Source organism: Amblyomma maculatum, chromosome 2 (assembly GCF_055883805.1).
Source record: "Amblyomma maculatum isolate TAMU_Amacu chromosome 2, ASM5588380v1, whole genome shotgun sequence".
Lineage (NCBI taxonomy): Eukaryota > Metazoa > Arthropoda > Arachnida > Ixodida > Ixodidae > Amblyomma > Amblyomma maculatum.
In genome coordinates this window covers 226,677,004-226,696,739 of record NC_139345.1, presented here as the reverse complement: position 1 = coordinate 226,696,739, position 19,736 = coordinate 226,677,004, and the positions used below count along the sequence as shown (strand labels likewise).

General features: G+C 45.6%; 1 protein-coding gene across 6 annotated transcripts in view; it reads left to right on the top strand.

The window, feature by feature from the left end:
* The window catches only part of LOC146201438 (proteasome adapter and scaffold protein ECM29), a 371,995-nt gene extending 360,393 nt beyond the window's left edge, over positions 1-11,602 (top strand). For 5 of the 6 annotated variants that reach the window (XM_084595850.1, XM_084595853.1, XM_084595852.1 and 2 more), the window contains one exon: positions 11,403-11,602. In XM_084595850.1, the coding sequence (XP_084451976.1) occupies positions 11,403-11,539 (137 nt within the window). In that variant the 3' untranslated portion in view covers positions 11,540-11,602. Of the gene's footprint in view, positions 1-7,731; positions 8,026-11,402 lie in introns of all 6 variants that reach the window. The other variant, XR_014705354.1, reaches the window with a different exon arrangement.
* Positions 11,603-19,736: the final 8,134 nt, after the last annotated feature.

Below are 19,736 nucleotides of genomic sequence, written 5' to 3'. Positions count from 1 at the left end.
TGATAAGACGAGCTATATTATTATCCTGCTTGCCAGCCAACTTGCGCAAGGGGTGTGTCAACAAAGAACATTTGACGCGAGAACGGCAGGCACTGACATGTGGTAGGGGGGAGCGGAACAAGGCTTCCGGCCGGAGCGATAGATGGCACAAATATAGTACTCTTGGAGACTGGGGGCCCATCGGGCTAGCCGGCCTGTAGAGACTTTCAAGGACAGCCAACAAAGGAATGGTGGTCCGTGACGATGTCGAAAGGGCGGCCGTACATGTAAGGGCGAAACTTTGAGATCGCCCAAATGATGGCTAGGAATTCTTTTTCTGTTATAGAGTAATTAGATTATGGTTTGGTCAACAAACGGCTCGCGCAGGCAACGACGTACTCTTCAAAACTGGGTTTGTGTTGCATAAGAATAGTGCCGCTGCCATCGCCACTGGCATCGGTATGAATTTCGGTGGGAGCAGTTGGATGGAAGCACCATAAAATGGGAGGTGAGACAAAGAGACAGCGCAAGGTTGTAAACACAGTGTCGCAGCCGTTTGGCCAACCGCTCAGGTGGTTGTCGCTGCGTAGTAGGCTCGTCAGAGGCGCAATAATAGTGGCAAAATTTCGGACTGGAAATAGGAGCATAGGCCGAGAAAGCTGCTGAGTTCCTTAATAGTTTACGGCTTCGGGAACTCAATGATGGCCTGGCGGGATCAGGAAGTACACTACCCTTGAAGACGATGTGGCCTTAAATTGTGAGTTTGCATATGCCAAAGCGACACTTCTTCAGATTAAGTTGGGCTTGGGTTAAACAGCTCAACACGAACTTCAAGCAGAGAAGGTGGCTCTCAAAATCGGACGACAATGCCATCACAAGTTTTCCACTTCAGTCCATAGAGAATCGAATCCGTATGCACTGAAAAGTGGCCAGCGTATTACAAAGTCCGAAGGGCATGACGTTGAATTCGTATAGGCCATCAGGTGTTGGTGTCATCAATTCAAGGCAGCGGATAGGCATCTTTGCAGGTGATGTTGTTAAGGTGCCGATAATCAACGTAAAACCGTGTAATGCCATCTTTTTTCTTTACAAGAACGACAAACTACTGGAAGGTCGAATGACACCCTGCTGAAGTATATCGTCAACTTGCTCTTCAATACTCTGTCATTCAGCGGCGGTATGGGCATTAACGCAGCGCTTGTGAGCACCGGTATCAATCTCGTGGGTGACGGTAAATGTGCGGCCGAGTCAGCTTTTTGAAATATCGAATGAAGGGTAAGTGAAAAAGCTGGGCGCACTGTGGTGGAGCAAGACTTGCGTCGACAGAACCAGAAAAGACTTAAGTTGCAATGGTCTAGAATGATCAAGGCATCGATGAGCTGCACATGACCAAGGCACTCACCACACAGAAAAGAGCATAGGCTCAGTAAACAAGTTGGAGACCTGAATTAGGCTGCAGCAGTCTTGGACAGTGAGCACAGTGGAAAGTAGAAGCAGGACTAGTTTTCCTTAGGCACGTTGTGCATCGACACAGCAGTAGAACCGAATGCCTCGGTGGTGGAGAACAGCGGCGAGCAGGCGGTTGATCCGCAGAGGAATCAATGTTGATGGAAAAGGAGGGAGATGTAGTGTGAGTTCAGGAGGTGCGTAGGGTCATGAGTAATCCTCAGGCGGCATGATGCGGCAGCGACAGTAATGCATAACGTGGGGCACCACACTCATAACAAATCGGTAGATTGTCCCGAGTGCACCGTGGGTTTGCACAAAGAGGGGTCGGTTGTGGGAGATTGAAAGCAGCTGGCGACGGTGGAGGGCGGTACGGGATATCCGACTTGGCACGGGGGCACCAGAGGATGTCGGCATACATGGGAGGCGCTCTTGATCGCTGATCACAGGCTGAATTGTTGGGGCCAGGTTAGATGGAGTGCCCTGGACGCTATGAAGAAGGGAAGAAGGGGCAGTTGTCGTGCAGCCTCCTCATGCACAAAGTCCTGGTCAACACAGCCAGGCTGGAGAGTGAATCAGGCTGCAGGTTGTGCCAGGACGCGCTGTTTGAGGAGCTCATCATAGGTCTGGCAAGGTATGAAGATTTCAGCAACGGGGGCTGGGTTCCAAGCGACAAGCATCTGCAGTGAGTCTGCCTCGATGCCTTTTAATGTGTCTGTTGCGATCCGCTTCCTGCATGGACGCATAGGCTCACAGGATCTTCTGTATAACTTGTCAAGGATTCACCTGGGTTATAGATTGCAGGCGCTGCTCAGCGTGCAGCTGCTAGGCAGCCAAAGATGTCCTGTTGAAAGGCAGACCAGGTCTGCTTCGTGGTTGTTGTACCACAGGCTGGTGAAGTAGAACACTGCATTGTTCATGGCTTTGTCCTATAAGTTGTAGCCACTCATAGGAGGCAAGCCACATCATCGGTCCCGCTGAAAATGGCCGGGTCCTACTGTCAGAGCATGCCTGGGCAAACAATGGGTAGGCGTCTGGCTCATGCCAGTTGTCATAGTGCTGCTGCGGAGCTCCAGGATGATAGATGAAGGGTTGGCGCAGCATGCTGCACCAAGTTGCAACGGGGTTTCTAGTAGCGAAGAGGACCCGAAAGAGACCTCACAAAAGCGATCATACCAACAACTCAGTCTCGTGCCATGCGCTCGCAGTCCACCTGCTGCCGGAGCTCATCTTCCTCTTTACATTAAGACGGTGAAGAGGAAGGTGTCATGCCATTAATAAAAACCAAAACCTGGCCTTTCATGTAATGCCATCGAAGTTGGACCCTACTGAGCTTTTTTCTTTTTGATCAGTTCGGCGAGAAGGTTGTTTTGGATACTTTGGACTTGCCATGATAATGTTCAGCTGAAGGCACAAGTAGTACAACATATATCTTGCAGGGATGCACGACGACTACAGTCCTGCACAGAGTAAGTTAGGAGGGTGACATCATCTCTTTGCTGCTTTTCACCAGGTTCAGAGAACTGTGTCAGAAAAAAATGGAGATAAATTTTGATAGAAGTAGTTGCGGATCACTTTTCGCTGCTAAGTAACTCGTACTGCAACGCATGAATGAGCACTGAGAGGAGAGTTAACATGAAGGAATAAAGTTAGGTTCGACCGCCTGGGGCCAGCAGTCTAAAATGGGGGGTATTGAAAGCATAAATGGGGCACTTGGCAGTCATTAATGATCTCCCTCAGCTGCAACCCACCTGTTGGAGGCTAACATTGAGGACAGCACTGTGTAAGAAGAAGAAGTGTGGGCAGGATGTGCATGGAACCCAAGAGGAGGAGCATGAATCGGTGGAAGCAGTGAGGATTTAGGAGAAGGTAGCTGAAGCTGCTCTGGTTATCCCAGCTGGTCCACACACAGTCTGTGCCATGATTAAGCATTTGTTGACAGGGGAGCTTAAAGGGATCAAACGAGTGAAACCTTTTTCTGCTAGCATGGGGACACAGTGTGCAAATAAAGGAGCAGCAAACATCATCATGTATGGCAGCATTTCAGAAACGTTTTCTTGAAGGATGCCACCAAGGGAAGCAGAAACAATGACCAATCGGAGTGGCTTTGCTGGAAGCTTTCATACCTCTTCAAGTACATAGTAGATTCCAAGTAGGTTCCAATGAATTATCCGTGTTGCCAAAGGGGGTGCCAGAATTGCATGCGCCATGGTAGGGCGCTTAGAAGGGCTTGGAAAAACCCGTTGCATTCTCGTGAATATTGCACCACAGTCAGTCGTGTGTAAGGAAAAGGTTGTAGTGCACTTTACTGAATGTTCCAAGCTTTAGCAGGTTCCCTAACATGGGCAAGTCTAGTAGCAGTTTTCTTCTTAAAGCCAGTGAATGTTTGTGGTGCCTTCTAGAACAGAATGCTTTTACTTGTATGATTGCATGCCCAGTCTTTTTTGTGAATGCTGTAGTTATTGCAAGGATTACCCAAGAAGTCTTATCTTATGCCCGTTTCTTAGTGGTAAATGTTATGTCCAAAGGTAGCCCAATCGTTGCCTGCCAAAGCTACATGAATTAAATAACCACACGCATTAGTAGCTATTGTGACTCCTTCTCTCTAGAAAATTTGCTGTCTTCGCTGAGCCCCATGCAAACTACATGATTGAAATCAAGCTTGTCGGCTGTACATTCACAAGGGCTAGTTGGTTCTTCTTTTCGCCTTCATTTGCGCTCAAGTTTATTCACATCGTACATTCACAAGAGTTGTTTGTCCACCTTTTTCCTTTGGAAGCAGCTGACAGGATGTCGGAGTTTTGCGTGGTATTTACAACCTTATTTCCTTTCACAGTGTGCTTGAATTCCAGTTGGATATATCTGCTGACACACAAGATGAGCGCATTGTTGGCCTCAGAATGCACATACAAAGCCGAGAGATGGGCAGCACGCCATTAGAAGAGCTTCTTGAGCTCTCCAATGTTGTTTTTAGAAGCAATGGCATGCGCAGAAACTATGTACCTTCCATCAAGGGACACCTTATCAGAATACAAAGTCCCACCCAAGAGCGAAGCACCATCTCCAAGATTATTTTTTCCTTTCACATTGATCATCATCATCATCATTTACTTTCCCTTAAGGACCCCCTAGGCGGGGCATTACACAAGGGGGAGCAAAAATAAACAAAATCACAAACAAAAGGAACATTTGGAATATAGCAGTGAAGAAGGCAAACATAATTGTTAAAAGAGCATTATAAAACGAAAGAGTGAACAATCATAGATGCATTGAGATCATTGCGCTATATTAAAATAGGAACACTGTTTTACATACAAAGATTCAACAATATGAGAGAAAAAAATATATACAACACATGCAGAGGCGGTACTCAAAAGTGCGACTAAGGAAGAAGATGAGATAAAAGCATGGTTTTGAATTTATTTGGATCACGCTCATTTACAATTGCCTCAGGTAGTCTACTCCACTATTCAGTGGTGGATGGCAAGAAGGATTTATGAAAGGCATTGATGAAATCATGTAGACTCTGTAGGCTGAGACTGTTAAAAAGGCGACACTATTGGGAGGGAGTAATAGTGTGTAGTGCAAGTGAGGAAAACAGTGATATAACTAGTGGAAAGACAGAGTTTGGCAATTGTATGGCGAGAAGACAGTGGCAGTATGTCAAGCGATGATTTTATGCCAGAAGCACTGGTCCTACGGTCATAACATGAAGTAATTAATCGGGCCGACTCAAATGCATCAATTAGGTATGACTGGTGTGGATTTCAAATGGGTGAGGCATATTCAAGTTTAGTGTGAATGAAAGTTTCGTTTGCGGATAAATGGAGGGGACACGGCTAGCAACCTTCTCAGTCGATTGAGCGATTTTGAACTCTCAGCTACTATGTTTAAGATGTGCTCGGACCATGAAGTCCTAAGTACCGGTAGGATTCGACTTGTGTTAGGAGGATTGACCTTAAAGAATACTGATAATTTAAGCTATTGCGTTTACGTGATACTGTCATGAACTTGCATTTTGAAACGTTTAGTAGTTATTTCATAATACACCCAAGCAACCACCGACATCCATCGGACGGCCAGTGGCCATCCGTTTCCGATGTTCCGGATGGCCGATGGACGTCCGCGAACAGCCAGTGGACGTCCGTCGGCCGTACGATGGGCGTCCAAATGGACATGTTTGTCTGGCCAATGGACGTCCATTTCGGACGTCCGTTTCCGGATCTTTCTCGCATATTCGCATATATGCTGCATGCATGCTTTTTCGCTCCCACGAGGCAATAAAATAGAAAAGCAGCTTAAAGTACAACAGGCATATTTTATTGTAAAATGTCTAGTTCACCAATATGACGTAAAACTTGAAGCGCACTTCTTCCGTGATGAAGTGGAAGCAACCAGCTTTCTGCAAAAAGAAAAAAAGAACAGGTTAGTAAATAGCCGGTAGCTCATGCACAGCGTAATCCTTGACTCGAGGTTTTCTGGAGGCCAATAACAATAAAATTGAGTATTTCTCATATTGTACCTGCCCTACAACACTTGTTACAAGCAGTCTCAAATATCAGCGAGGTTCTGTCCTCATTTCCCTTAGTTCACGCCAGTTATATCACACCCGCTAATATCACATTGATTCATCTGCAATGCTTCAAGGATAAAGCTAAATAAGCTAAACAGTTCAGAAGGCAGTATCATACAGGCCATACCTAAATTAAAATAAGCTGATAACGCGCTTCAATAATTTCAAGCACAGAAAAGGCCACTCGCTATCTGAAATGCCTTTTTTTTTTTTTTTGTAGTGGTGCACAACTTTCAAGCTCGCGAGCTTGGGCGATTATCGCTTACCGCATTGTACAGGAGCAGTTATGCATTTTATCACTGTAATGCACTGCAGCGCAGACTGTGCCCTCGCAACCTGCAACTTGCATTGAAAAATGCAGAGCATGCCACTTGCGAAGGCAAGCATATTAAAAAAAAAAATCTTTGACGACCAACTGTTTACCCAGCGCCTTGGTTGACAAAACAAGGAGGTTGGTTATAAGCTTCGCAAGATTGCAAGAGTGGAACGCGATAGCACCTCCAGCAATTTCCTAGTTTGCGTAGAGGAGAGGGAGAGCCAACTCACTCGACATACACGGATGCCACCGCGCCGATTACTCCTGGCATAGCCTCCTCTATTTTGCTCCTGGTTTTCGGTGTAACTAGCTCCTTAGCTCTCGCGTTGAAATGTGTCAGTAGGTTCACTGCGCTGTTACATATTCATACAATTTTCGCTGCACAGATTTTCACGAAGCTCAATCGCAGTAATCACTTTCAAACGCGGTCGCTTTCGCCGGAGTCGTCCGTCCTGATGTGTTATCGTCGTGAACCACTGCTGCTCCAAGGGGGTAATCCCTTCACACTAGAAACTGGCACAACCGCGCAATCGTTGTCCTTGCAGCGCACACAGATGGGTGAAGGCATTTGAGCATAGTTGCGTGCACCCGCACAGAACGAAAAAAAAAACTGCTGCCGCGAGCCGCGGCGGCAGGACGACAGCCGGCAATGGCGGCATAGAAACACCTGGTACGAAACTACGGCAGAAAGATTCATGCGCAGAAATGAATTGGCCGTAAAAAGTTAACACTATACTTTTACTGAATATTGTTAGTTTCTTTAAATAGGTACCCTTTCTTGTGAGGATATTCAAGCGAAACCTACCATCCCCCCCCCCTCTCACACACACACACACACACTGCGATGGAATACGCAACCTTCAACCAAACAGTACGGCCGGCGGGGACTGGCGGGGATTTCAAACAGCAAAAATATTTTTGTAAAGACTCGCAGTGCAAGGTAATCCGGCGCTTTCGTTCGCCAAGACGTGGTCGTGGACCATTGTGGATGGCGAAGCCGCGCAGGTGGTACATGTAGTACATAAGTTAAGGCTAAACTAGAGTAACAATTGAAGATCACGACCGCCGCTACCAACGGATACAACGAATTGCGGCATGCTGTGTATGTGCCAGAGTTTTTTAGGCCAACCAGCTAATCATTTGGTATATAATACAATTCGCTATCTCAGGGGCCGAATGGAAGTTGCAAACCTAATTGGATTTCCTATTGTAATTTTGAGTACCATTTGGAAAATCCGAATGGAATTTTACACGCAATTGGAAATATTTGGAATGCCCAATTGGTATTTGCAGAACCATTTGGTTAATCCAACTGGACTAATCCATTGGAGAGGTGGTGTCCAATATTGGGTCCAGATGTAACCATTTGCAGGTCCCAATTGACCCCAATGTTTTTTCTTTCTTTTTTTTTTGACAGGCAGGACACATCTCGAGCATTGAAGCAAGTGTGAATGTTGAAACAGAATTTTGTCAGCGAGGAAATATATGTCCTGGAAACATACTCGTCCGTACGTACATCGGACGTACACCTCGTCTCTCATGCGGATATACAAAAACGGACGTAGTCTGTACCTCCGACGGACGTACGAATATGGATGTCCGAAACCGGAGGTTGTACGTATGTCCGACGGACATACAATTTCGGAAAAGGACGTTCGGCTCTAGCTCGGACGTACAACGGACGTCGGTGGTTGCTTGGGCAACATTTTGGGCAAGTTGGTTACATACATTCATTATTATAGCGCAAAGACGGCACAGAACAAGAGGAGGACACAGCAGCGCTGTTGTGTCCTCCTCTTGTTCTGTGCCGTCTTTGCGCTGTAATAATGAAAGTTATTTCATTGAGGTCATTTTGGAGGAGGTCTTGGTCGTTGTTCGATGATACGCGTCAATACAGAATGCAGTCGTCTGCGAAAAGGCGAATTGATGATGAGATGTTGCAAGGAAGGTCGTTAATGAATATAAAAAAAAGAAGAGGTCCGAGCACAGAGCCTTGAGGAACACTCGAAATGACGTTTGTGTCTGAGGAATAATGGTTATCTATTAAAGTGCGTTGCGAATGGTTAGAAAGGAAACAGTGGATCCACGATAAAACCAGGGGGTCATCTTTGCAGCATGGATTAAGCATAGGCAGCACACAAAAACCAAACTACGCGCCGACTGTATTAGAATTGTCCTGGGGAGTTTTCGCTCATGAGATCAGCTCTGGAGAACAGCTAATTTATGTGGGCATCCCACACAGCACATTTTAATGTCTCGTGTGCTCCTTAAAAAATTTGCTTTCTTGATATCATTCCCAGATAATTAAAATTGTGCCATTTATATCTCCACTTTCCGCACCTGTTTATTGTTCCAAGGTAACTCGATGCTATGTTCTAAATGTCACACTTATGTGGAAAACAGTTCATGCTTATGCAGATTGACATGGCTATAAGCAAGACTCCACAGTGCGAAACAGTTTTTCTTGCCCCTAGCACTCCATTATGTGGAAATAATGCCATTCCCTTAAAATTCAATTTGTTTTATATCCAGTGCAGTGGCTGAATATTTGAAAAAAGTTTTGCCCCTAAAAGATTGCCTTCATAGCTGTGTTCTACACACTGTTATGCATACCAAATTTGGCCTTGACTGAACAAAATAAGTACATGAAATGTTCCTTTGAACCCATGCATGCTAGCTGGACATCCCTCAATTGTTAGCGCTTCAAATTCTCTTTCTATTATTGAGTCCTCACCATTAAAGAAAGCAGTGCGGCCAATGGTAATAGATGGTATATGTGATCCAGCAAGTGCCTTAGTGAAGAGAGGTTTGCTCTCCCTATTTGAGAGAGATTTCTTGCTGAAGAAATTTCAGACTTCTCCCCAGCTCACGAGTGCCTACCCAATTGCTTATCCTTCCGAGCATCTAATGCCACTAAGTGTGCATAAACGGTAATACATATTGGCTTCAAATATACAACTGAAACACTTAGCTAAATTAGCCAACTCCTATTGAGATGTGCATAATGATGGGGTAAGATGGGTACATAATGAAAAATATGCCACTAAGTATAGGAGTCCATATAAACTAAAGGAGTGCAGACACCCAATTTTTGGTTTGTTTTCATTGTAACGATGCACACAAATTATCCCAAGCTGTTTGCTATAAACTATAAATAATTTTCTCATCTGCTGAGCGATGGCTGCAATGCCGAGGTCACGTGAGGGGTGCAAGAACTACTATCACTCCTGCACCATTTTAATTCAATGCAACTTGTCCCTAGTGAGAAAGCAGCAGTTTTATTTTTCACCAATTCAATTAATGGTGATGGTTTGGTTTGTTTTGTGGGATCCCAAAGAGACTCAGACTATGAGAGACGCCGTAGTGGAGGACTCCGGAAATTTCGACCACCTTGGATTCTTTTAACGTGCACCGACATTGCACAGCACACAAACACCTTGCTTTTCGCCCCCGCCGAAAAGTGGCCACCGAGGCCTGAACTCGATCCCGCATCTTCAGGCATAGTAGTCGAGCACCCTAACCACTGCGCCACCCCAGGGGGGAAACCACATGGGGGGAAACCACATGGTGATCCATGTACAGTAATAGGTCTCCTCAATTTGGCTGCACTTTTGGCACGCAATTCACAAAAGTGTCGCAGGTTCCAATAGTACGAGTGCAGCTCGACACCAGCACCCTGTGTAGCGTGACCAAATCGAATGCAGAAGTGCCAAAAGTGCCAGCCTTGTCTGCTACGGGTGCACCGGACGTGTGTCTTGGCTGCCTGCTCCACAATCGGCGTTTCTGACGTTTGCGACCCTTTTACTGTTCGAAGCGGGACTGCGATTACTGTGTTTTGTGTACTGTGAATCAGCTCGAAAATGAACGTTGATCAGTTCAGTCAGCCTGATCTACAACATGTTCTTTGTTCTGTATGGGTTAGAGCAACATATTGTTTATTTTTTTGTGGGCCCACAAAGAAACTGCACACTCGGTGGCAGCAATAGCAAGCGTGCTCGGCGGTCGGGGAGAAAAGAATCCTTGCTGCTTTTGGCCAAGCTCAATTTTAAGTCGACATGGAAATTTCAAGAAAGGGCTAAAAACAACAACATCGAAGCAGTTGCGAGCGGCATCGAAAATAAATCTGGGTGCGTCTCGCATGGCAAAAACAGTGATAACACTGCATGCCGCTGGCTGGAAGCATGAAGAAACAAGCAAAAGAAAGTTTTGCAAGACACTAATCAGAGAAATATCTCGGGGGAAGGCTACTTGATTCGCAGGCAAAAAGCCCATAAGGTAGCTCTTGTGCTTAGCCTAATCGAAGCCGCTTCTTGAGTGCGCCAGCTCTTTATATTTTTCAATTGAAAACTGCACTGTGTTATAGGCCACGTCTCCCTCTCATTTTTTGGCAGCAGCTGCGCTTCAGCACTTATGGCCGGGTCATCGGCTGCCGCACAGGCTCCCAGAGGTGGTCGAGGTGCTGCATCTCGGCCCTCTTCGCAGCTGCCCACGCAATCGCCTTTGAAAACAATGCTTACGTGGAGGCCATCTGCAGTTCCAAAAAAGAATCCTTAGGTGGCCAACAAAGAATGCATTGCTTTCAAAACTCAACGTTGATATCGTACAGTAGCCCTCCTCAGTCTCCCAGTGCATGGCAGCCGCTGCCATTCAACACGGGAAAAATTTCTCGCTCCATGCCGTTTCTAACAAATGCGTCTGCTTCGTGTGCACCGCTTGCACTTGCTTCGGTGAGAGTGCCAACATGCAGAGAACTTTTGCACTTTTAGGCCTGCACGTGAGTGCCAGAGTGCAGCACTTTTGAACTGGTGCAAAAAGCGCAGCCAAATCGAGGAGACCGAATTTCTCGTTAACAATAAGAAAAATGCAACCAAAATTTGGTGTTTATGCTGCTTTCATGCCTCAGCAAGAACAATGGAACAGCTTATTTCCACACAAAATACTTTTGGAGCTCAGAGTAATGTTCAAATTTGTGGTCGGTCCATTTTCCTCTGACTTTTCTGTCAGTACACATGACAATTCCCCTATTGCCTATGCCATTGGTGTGTCCCCAGTGTCTGTGCAAGGCTCACAATAACCACCTTCCTGCAGACACCGGATCATCCTGGATCCTGCAACCATCTCTGGACAGGCTGCGGCAGTCCACATCAGTGGCGGCTGCCAAGGACAACATGGAGCTCAGGTGCCTGGCCCAGGAAGTGGCCGATGTGCTGGCTACCCTCACATGACAGTAAAGATCATAATAAACTGTATGCCTGCTTCATGGCTTTATTCAGCTTGAACGTCAGTAACCATGCATCCCCAGTGAATCGATATCCTGCCCTGAGCCTCGTCTGACCATTATCTATGCAGCGCATATACGAGAGGAGACCTCTCTCGTCCTCGTTGTATATGCGCTGCACCGATAATGTCTAACCAACATGCCCAAGCGTCTTCCTCATCTGACCAGCACACCAAGGGTCCAAGCTTCGATTCCTCATCCCAGTTTCCTTTTTTCCTGGTCCAGTGCCTCATCATGGCTTTACTTCCATTATACCAACTGCCGCTGGCTAATTCTTCACACATGTAGCGGCATGGGCTTTTACAGGGGCAAGATTTCTGGTAAGAAATAGTCTTTAAGCCTTGCTTTGAGACGTCATTTGCTTCCAGGGTGGGGAACTTCCAACTAACTTTATCCATTTCTCATTTATACGCCAGAAAAAAAGGTTTTGCCCATCATTATTCCTTTCACAGAAATCCAAGCTCTTTTATCACCGAGGTAGATGGCATGCTAACACACGTGCAAGCTAAAATATCTTCTCTGCTTCTAATGTGTTTTACCTATCTCTGCTTTCTGCTATTTATCCAGAAAAAGCTTTGCATGTTTTTGTCTTTCTTGCTCTTGACATGATGCTCATTGAGGCCCTTGGAAAGCAAAATAGCGCACTTCAAAACACAGCGCTGCATTAGAGAGTGACACAATATATATGAATTGATAACAACTGCTGAGTTTGCACGTGGCGTAAAACACCGAACGCAAAGTTAAAAGGCGCACGTTAATAATATAGGTAAAAGCAAGCCAGAACGGCAGGGCTATGAAAAATGAAGAAGCAAAAAGGGGGAGGCCAAAAGATGGCACGATCCAAAGATACGTAAACTAAAATCGAAAAAAAGCCAAAAGGGGCATTAAGAGCAATGAAAGACAAAGGGGGCATTAAGAGCGCTGTGTTGTCGTTCCCTTCCTGTGTCTGTGTTTTGAAGTGCGCTATTTTGCTTTCCAAGATGATTTACCAACTAGCCCGTTCTTCCACCCTTGCATTGAGGTCCATTGCTGCAGTCGAGAACTTCTATGAAGATGTAGAATTGGTAATGCAGAAAGAAAAGACTCAGTATACTGTACTAATGGGCGACTTTAATCATGAATACCTGCTTCAGCAAACGGAAGAGCCGGAAGTGGACATGGAAAAGCCGTAACGAGAAGACTAAAAATGAAATTGACTTCATAATGTGTTCTAACCCCGCCATTGTGCAGGACATAGAGGCAATCGGGAAGGTGCAATGCAGTGACCACAGGATGGTAAGGTCTCAAATTAGTCTAAATCTGAAAAGGGAACGAAACAAATTAGTAAGAAAAAGTTCATCAATAAATTTGCGGTGATGGGGAGGGCAGAAAGAAGAGTTCAGGATCTCGCTACGCAATAGATGCTTAGCTCTAACCGAGGATGACAGCATTAGCCTAGAAGCAATGAACAATAATTTCAGAGATATCATTACTGAGTGGGCGGTAGAAGTAGGCGGTAGGATAGTTAGAGAGGATACCGGTAAGCTGTCTACGGAGACGAAAGATTTGATTAAGAAATGCCAGAGTATGAAAGTTTCCAATCCAACAGACCAGATAGAACTGACCGAGATATCAAAGCTAATCAATAAGTGCAAAGTGGCCGATATAAGGAAGTATAACATGGAGAAAATTGAGCATGCTGTAAAGAACGGGAAAAGCTTTAAAGCGATGAAGAAGAAATTGGGACTTGAGTGAAACAGCGCGAAAGAAGCCCGAAGGCGAAGCGAAGAAGGGACAGGAAAGGGTGCTGACTGACAACTGAATTTTATTGAACGAAACTCGTACAATATATAGGAAGGCAGTGGAAAAGATAATCAGATGCCATCAACGTCACATGGCGGTAAAGAGCCAAAAGGCAATAAAAACATAACGGGGTGATAAAGCTAAAAGTGTGCTGATTTCAACAAGAGATGAAAACAAAAAGAAAAAGTTAAACTTGATGACAAAAACAGTAAAAGGAACATGGAGTAAAGAGCCAAAAAAAACGGTAAAAGCTAAAAGTCAACTGAATTTGAAAATGGATAAAAACAAAGTGAAAAAAGTTACACTTGAAGACATAAACAGTCAATAAAACATGGTGTAAAAAACCATAAAACGTAACAAATATAAAACCGATAAAAACTGACGAAATGAAATTGTGGAAAAGATAAAAACTGATAGAAAGTGACCACATCTGGATAAAAATTGCGCACAGACCTTCACGAAAAGCGAAGAAATCAACGATTAAAACACGCGTAGTGAGCGAAAAACCTAACAAAGTTGTTCCAAGAAGGCAAGTTCATTCTCGTACAAAGATTTTGAGGCATCGCTCACACATTCCGAGCTCTTTCTTTTCATAAAGAACGCTTCTTTCAACTCCCGGGCTACGCTATCCCTACTTCTATCTAGAACAACTGTTTCGCGTAAACGAGGCATGCATTTGCATTCTCTGCAATGAAGTGCTAAATTAGAGCCAGTGCCATTTTCAAGTGAGCGCTCGTGTTCCCTTAAACGTTCGTTCAAGCACCTTCCGGTTTGTCCGATATAAACTTTGTCGCATGTAAGCGGAATCTGGTATATCACCCCTTCCCTCCTCCTGAAGAACATGTTAGCATGCTTCACGCCACAGGTTTGTTCTCTTGGTTTTTCGTTGTTACTCCTATGACACAACGTAGCTAGCTTGGAAGGGGCAGAAAACACTACAGGAATCAACTTTTTTCAAATTATGGGCTACACGGTGGGAATACGGGACAATGGCTGGTCTCGCCCTCCTGTTGCCTTCCTGGGTAACATTTCTATTTTTGCCTTTTAACTTTTTGGAGCAAAGCTTCAGTCACTGCCGATATCACTGTCTGCGCAAAACCTGCCCGTAGTAGCCGTGCCGCCTGCAGTTGGAAGCTTTCCTGCATGCAGTGCTCACATGATCTCATTATTGCAGAACCTAATCCTGATGTGGCTATCGCTCGTTTGACTGTTTTTGAGTGAGCCAACTCGTAGGGCAACAGCCCTTTTTGGCTCCGAGGTTAGTACATCCAACAGAATCTGTCTGGTTCCAAGGAGAGTTCCAAGTCCAAAAACTGTAATTTGTTGTTTTGTGGCAATTCACAAGTGAATTTGTGGGGGTCCTTACTAAGCTGTCGAGCCTCTTCTGAGGTCTAGGCCGCAAACACCGAGCTCCCGCGACCACACACCACGGGCAGCCGTTCTCACGGCCGCAAAGTGGTAATGCGAAGCACGACACAACACAGAACAGGACTTTGCCCGGAACCAGATGTTTATTGGGTTTTCCCAAAAAGAACGCTGGTGAAGGTCTTGCTGGAGACCCTATCCTTTTGGATGGGGCCTGACACTTCGAAGGGCAAGATGGCGACAACAAAGAAGTATGGCGGGGAGGTATTTACCTTGCGTCCTTCCGTTGTCGCGGCTCTCTGTCGTCTCTCTCCGGCGGTAGCCGGTTCCCGCCGATCTCGGCGCATCTTGCCCTTTGTCCTTTTTCGGCCAATGAGCGTCGCGTCTGCGACGCCTAGCGGTGCGCTCTTGCGTCCGGCGAGGGAAGAGGGAAACGCGGCGCTATCGAGCAACCCGTTTGGGTTACTCAACCTCGGAAGAGAAGGAATACTTTTGTCCCCTTCATCCTCCGCGGCGCGCAGTGCTTCGGAGGGATGCGCGGTTCTCCGTGATCTCTACAAATTCCAAACCATGGCTGAGTCCTTTAAACGTATCTAGACTTTCATTTGCAGCGGCTCTGTAAGTTCTTGCCTGCTTAACACAACTCAAAAATCGTCGACATACCGGAAAACCTTTAAGACTTTGCTCTTGTCAAACCTATCGTCCAGACTCCTTTCCACTGCTGCGAGAAAGATATCACTTAACACAGAAATTAGGCATAGGAAAAAATCAGATGTATGCAATGTCATCACGAATATGAACAAGATAGTCAAAGTAGCTGAGGAGTTCTATACTGATCTCTACAGCAGCCAACGAAGTCACGACAATAATAAGATTGGCGGCAGGGAAATGCAGTCAGACGTTCCGCCAGTGACAAAGGACGGCATTAAGAAAGCATTGAAAACTATGAAAAGGGGGAAAGCAGCTGGAGGGGATCAGATAACTATAGATTTTTTGTAGGATGGGGGGGGTTTCGTACTGGAAAAACTGGCCACCCTGTATACGCAATGTCTAGTGTCATCGACGATACCGGAACCATGGAAGAATGCAAACATTATCTTAAAGGGCCACTGTCCAGGGAAGGCCCTTTTAAGCAAAGGAGCCCAGTGTTTCGATCAGGTACCGGAGATAGTCTGTGCAAAATGCTAGTGACACGCGCGCCGCAAAGCATCGAAAATACAATTCAAAGCTCTCTCATGCTCTCCTTTGGGAAGCCAGCTTCCCCGTTTCCTGCGCTGGCCCGACGGGCCACGATAACGACGTACGTACCGCGAACGACGTCAATTGGTCCGTCTCGCTGACTGACGGGAGAAGGATGGGTGTCTACCGCTCGCTGCGCGCTTTTCCCTCGCCACGGCCAGACTGAATCCAGCGGCGTGCACTGCCTCGGCCGTCTTTTTTTTTTTTTTTTTTTTTTTTTTTTTGCCCGTGCCCGCGCAGTACCACGCCCCACCTCCCGCCAAACGCGGAGGAGGAAGGGGAATTTGTCTTGTGGAGGCTAGACGACCTCGGGCAGGAGAGTGAAAAACCTTTGCGAGGGAACGGAAGGAGAGAAGCATGACAGAATTGGGTGATTGCGGTGGCTGTAACTGCGTTATTAGTTACTCTTTTCAAAAACATTTTGCGGCCTTGCGTTCTAGGGGCGAAGTCTCACAGTTACCGCGGAAGAAAATATTTTCGACCGGAGGGTGGACAGTGGGCCTTTAATTCATAAGAAAGGGGACGCTAAGGACTTGAAAAACTGCAGACCAATCAGCTTACTGTCTGTTACGTATAAGGTATTTACCAAAGTAACCACTAATAGAATCAGGGCAACTTTAGACTGCAACCAAGCAATAAATCAAGTAGGTTTTCGGAAAGGATACTCTACTATCGATCATATCCATACCATCAACCAGGTGATAGAAAAATTCTCGGAATATAACGAGCCCTTATACATCATCATCCTCACGAGGGCCTCTCCCATATTCCTCTAATTAACCCGGTCTTGTGCGAGCTGCATCCACTTGACCCCTGCAAACTTTTTAACCTCACCCGCCCACCTAATTTTCTGCCGCCCCCTGCTACGCTTTCCTTCCCTGGGAATCCAGTTTGTTACCCTAAGCGACCATCGGTTATCCTCTCTTCGCACTAGATGTCCTGCCCATGTCCATTTCTTCTTCTTAATTTCCACTAGAATGTCAGTAACTTGAGTTATTTCTCTGACCCACTCTGCACGCTTCCTATCTCTCAATGTTACCCCTACCATTTTTCATTCCATAGCCCTCCGAGTTGTCCTCGACTTAACTAGAATCCTCTTGGTTAGCCTCCATGTTTCAGCCCCATAGGTGAGTACAGGCAAGATGCAACTGTTGTATACTTTCCTCTTGAGCGATACCGGTAAGCTGCTAGTCATAATCTGCGAGTACTTGCCATATGCGCTCCATCACAATCTTATTCTTCTTGTTATTTCCCTTTCATGGTCCGGATCTGCGGTTACTACCTGTCCTAAGTAGACATATTCGCCTACTACTTCCAGTATTTCGCTACCTAATGTAAACTGCTGTTCCTTCCCGAGGCTGTTGAACATTACCTTAGTCTTCTGCATATTGATTTTCAAGCCTACTTTTTTACTTTTCCTGTCTGAGTCATCAATCTTTCTTTGCAATTCATCCCCTGAGTTACTTAGCAAGGCAATGTCATCAGCAAATCGCAGATTACTGAGGTATTCTCTATCTACCCTTATCCCTAACTGCTCCCATTCCGAGTCTCTGAATACTTTCTCTAAGCAAGCTGTGAATAGTCCTAGGTAGCCAAAGTAGTCAGAACCGTAATGAGATTGGCGGTAAGGAGAAACAGTCAGATGTTCCACCAGTGACGAAGGACGAGGTCAAGAAAGCATTAGAAATTATGAAAAGGGGGAAATCAGCTGGAGAGGATCAGATAACTACAGATTTGCTGAAGGACGGGGGGGATATCGTGTTAGAAAAACTGGCCACCCTGTATACGCAGTGCCTGGTGTCATCGACGGTACCGGAACCATGGAAGAATGCAAACATTATCCTCATTCACAAGAAAGGGGACTCTAAGGACCTTAAATATTACAGAAAAATCAGCTTACTGTCTGTTACGTATAAGGTATTTACTAAGGTAATCGCTAACAGAATCGGGACAACCGTAGACTGCAAAGGATCAAACAGGTTCCAGCCAAAGGACGAGACACAGGAAAGAAGAGGACAGGACAAGGCTGGACTAGCAACTGAATGTTTTTTGAATAGAAGAAAACAACGAAGACTCCTTCCGAAAAGCACGCGCACAACCCAACTGGTGGAATGGCAGGAAATTGAGAAGAAGATGAAAAAGAAAATTCAAAGCCAATTCAAAGTCAAGGCCTAACTAACGACTTTTCTAATAGATCAAATTCCTTACAATGAAGGCTAACCGACACCTTAGCCACACACTTGTCCTCGGCTTTAGCAATGTAATATGCTTCAACCAACTCTCTACAGAATTGATTACCATTTCTGTAAACTACATCCGTATTATTGAAATCAGGCGCACAAATGGACGGGTCATGCTCCGACTTACACTCTCGGGATTGCACATGTAGCGCCAGATCAAGTAGGTTTTCGGAAGCGGTACTCTACTATCGATGATATCCATACCATCAACCAGGTGATAGAAAAATGCTCGGAATATAACCAGCCCTTATACATAGCATTCATTGATTACGAAAAAGCATTTGACTCAGTTGAAACCTCGGCGGTGATGCAGGCATTGCGAAATCAGGGGGTAGACGAGCCGTACGTGAAAGTGCTGGAAGATATATATAGTGGCTGCACAGCAACCATAGTTCTGCATAAAGAAAGTAACAAAATTCCCATAAAGAAAGGTGTTAGGCAAGGAGACACAATCTCCCCAGTACTATTCACAGCTTGTTTAGAGGAAGTATTCAGAGACTTGGAATGGGAGCAGTTAGGGATAAGGGTAGATGGAGAATACCTCAGTAATCTGCAATTTGCTGATGACATTGCCTTGCTAAGCAACTCGGCAGATGAACTACAAATAATGATTGATGACCTAGACAGGAAAAGTAGAAAGGTAGGCTTGAAAATCAATATGCAGAAGACTAAGGTAATGTTCAACAGCCTCGGGAAGGAACAGCAGTTTACATTAGGTAGCGAAGTACTGGAAGTAGTAGGCGAATATGTCTACTTAGGACAGGTAGTAACTGCAGATCCGGACCATGAAAAGGAAATAACAAGAAGAATAAGATTGGGATGGAGCGCATTTGGCAAGCACTCGCAGATTATGTCTAGCAGCTTACCGGTATCGCTAAAGAGGAAAGTATATAACAGTTGCATCTTACCTGTACTCACCTATGGTGCTGAAACGTGGAGGCTAACCAAGAGAGTTCTACTTAAGTTGAGGACAACCCAGAGAGCTATGGAACGAAAATGGTAGGGGTAACATTAAGAGATAGGAAGCGTGCAGATCCGGACCATGAAAAGGAAATCACAAGAAGAATAAGATTGGGATGGAGCACATTTGGCAAGCACTCGCAGATTATGACTAGCAGCTTACCGGAATCGCTCAATTAAGTTGAGGACAACCCAGAGGGCTATGGAACGAAAAATAGTAGGGGTAACATTAAGAGATAGGAAGCGGGCAGAGTGGGCACAAGGAATAATTCAACTTACTGACATTCTCTTGGAAATTAAGAAGAAGAAATGGACATGGGCGGGACATGTAGTGCGAAGAGAGGATAACCGATGGTCGCTTAGGGTAACAAACTGGATTCCAAGGGAAGAAAAGCGTAGCAGGGGGCGGCAGAAAGGTAGGTGGGCGGATGAGGTTAAGGAGTTCGCAGGGGTCAAGTAGATGCAGCTCACACAGGACCGGGTTAATTGGAGGAATATATACCCACTGCCCTGCAGTGTATGGTATAGTCAGGCTGATGATGATGATGAAGGGAATCT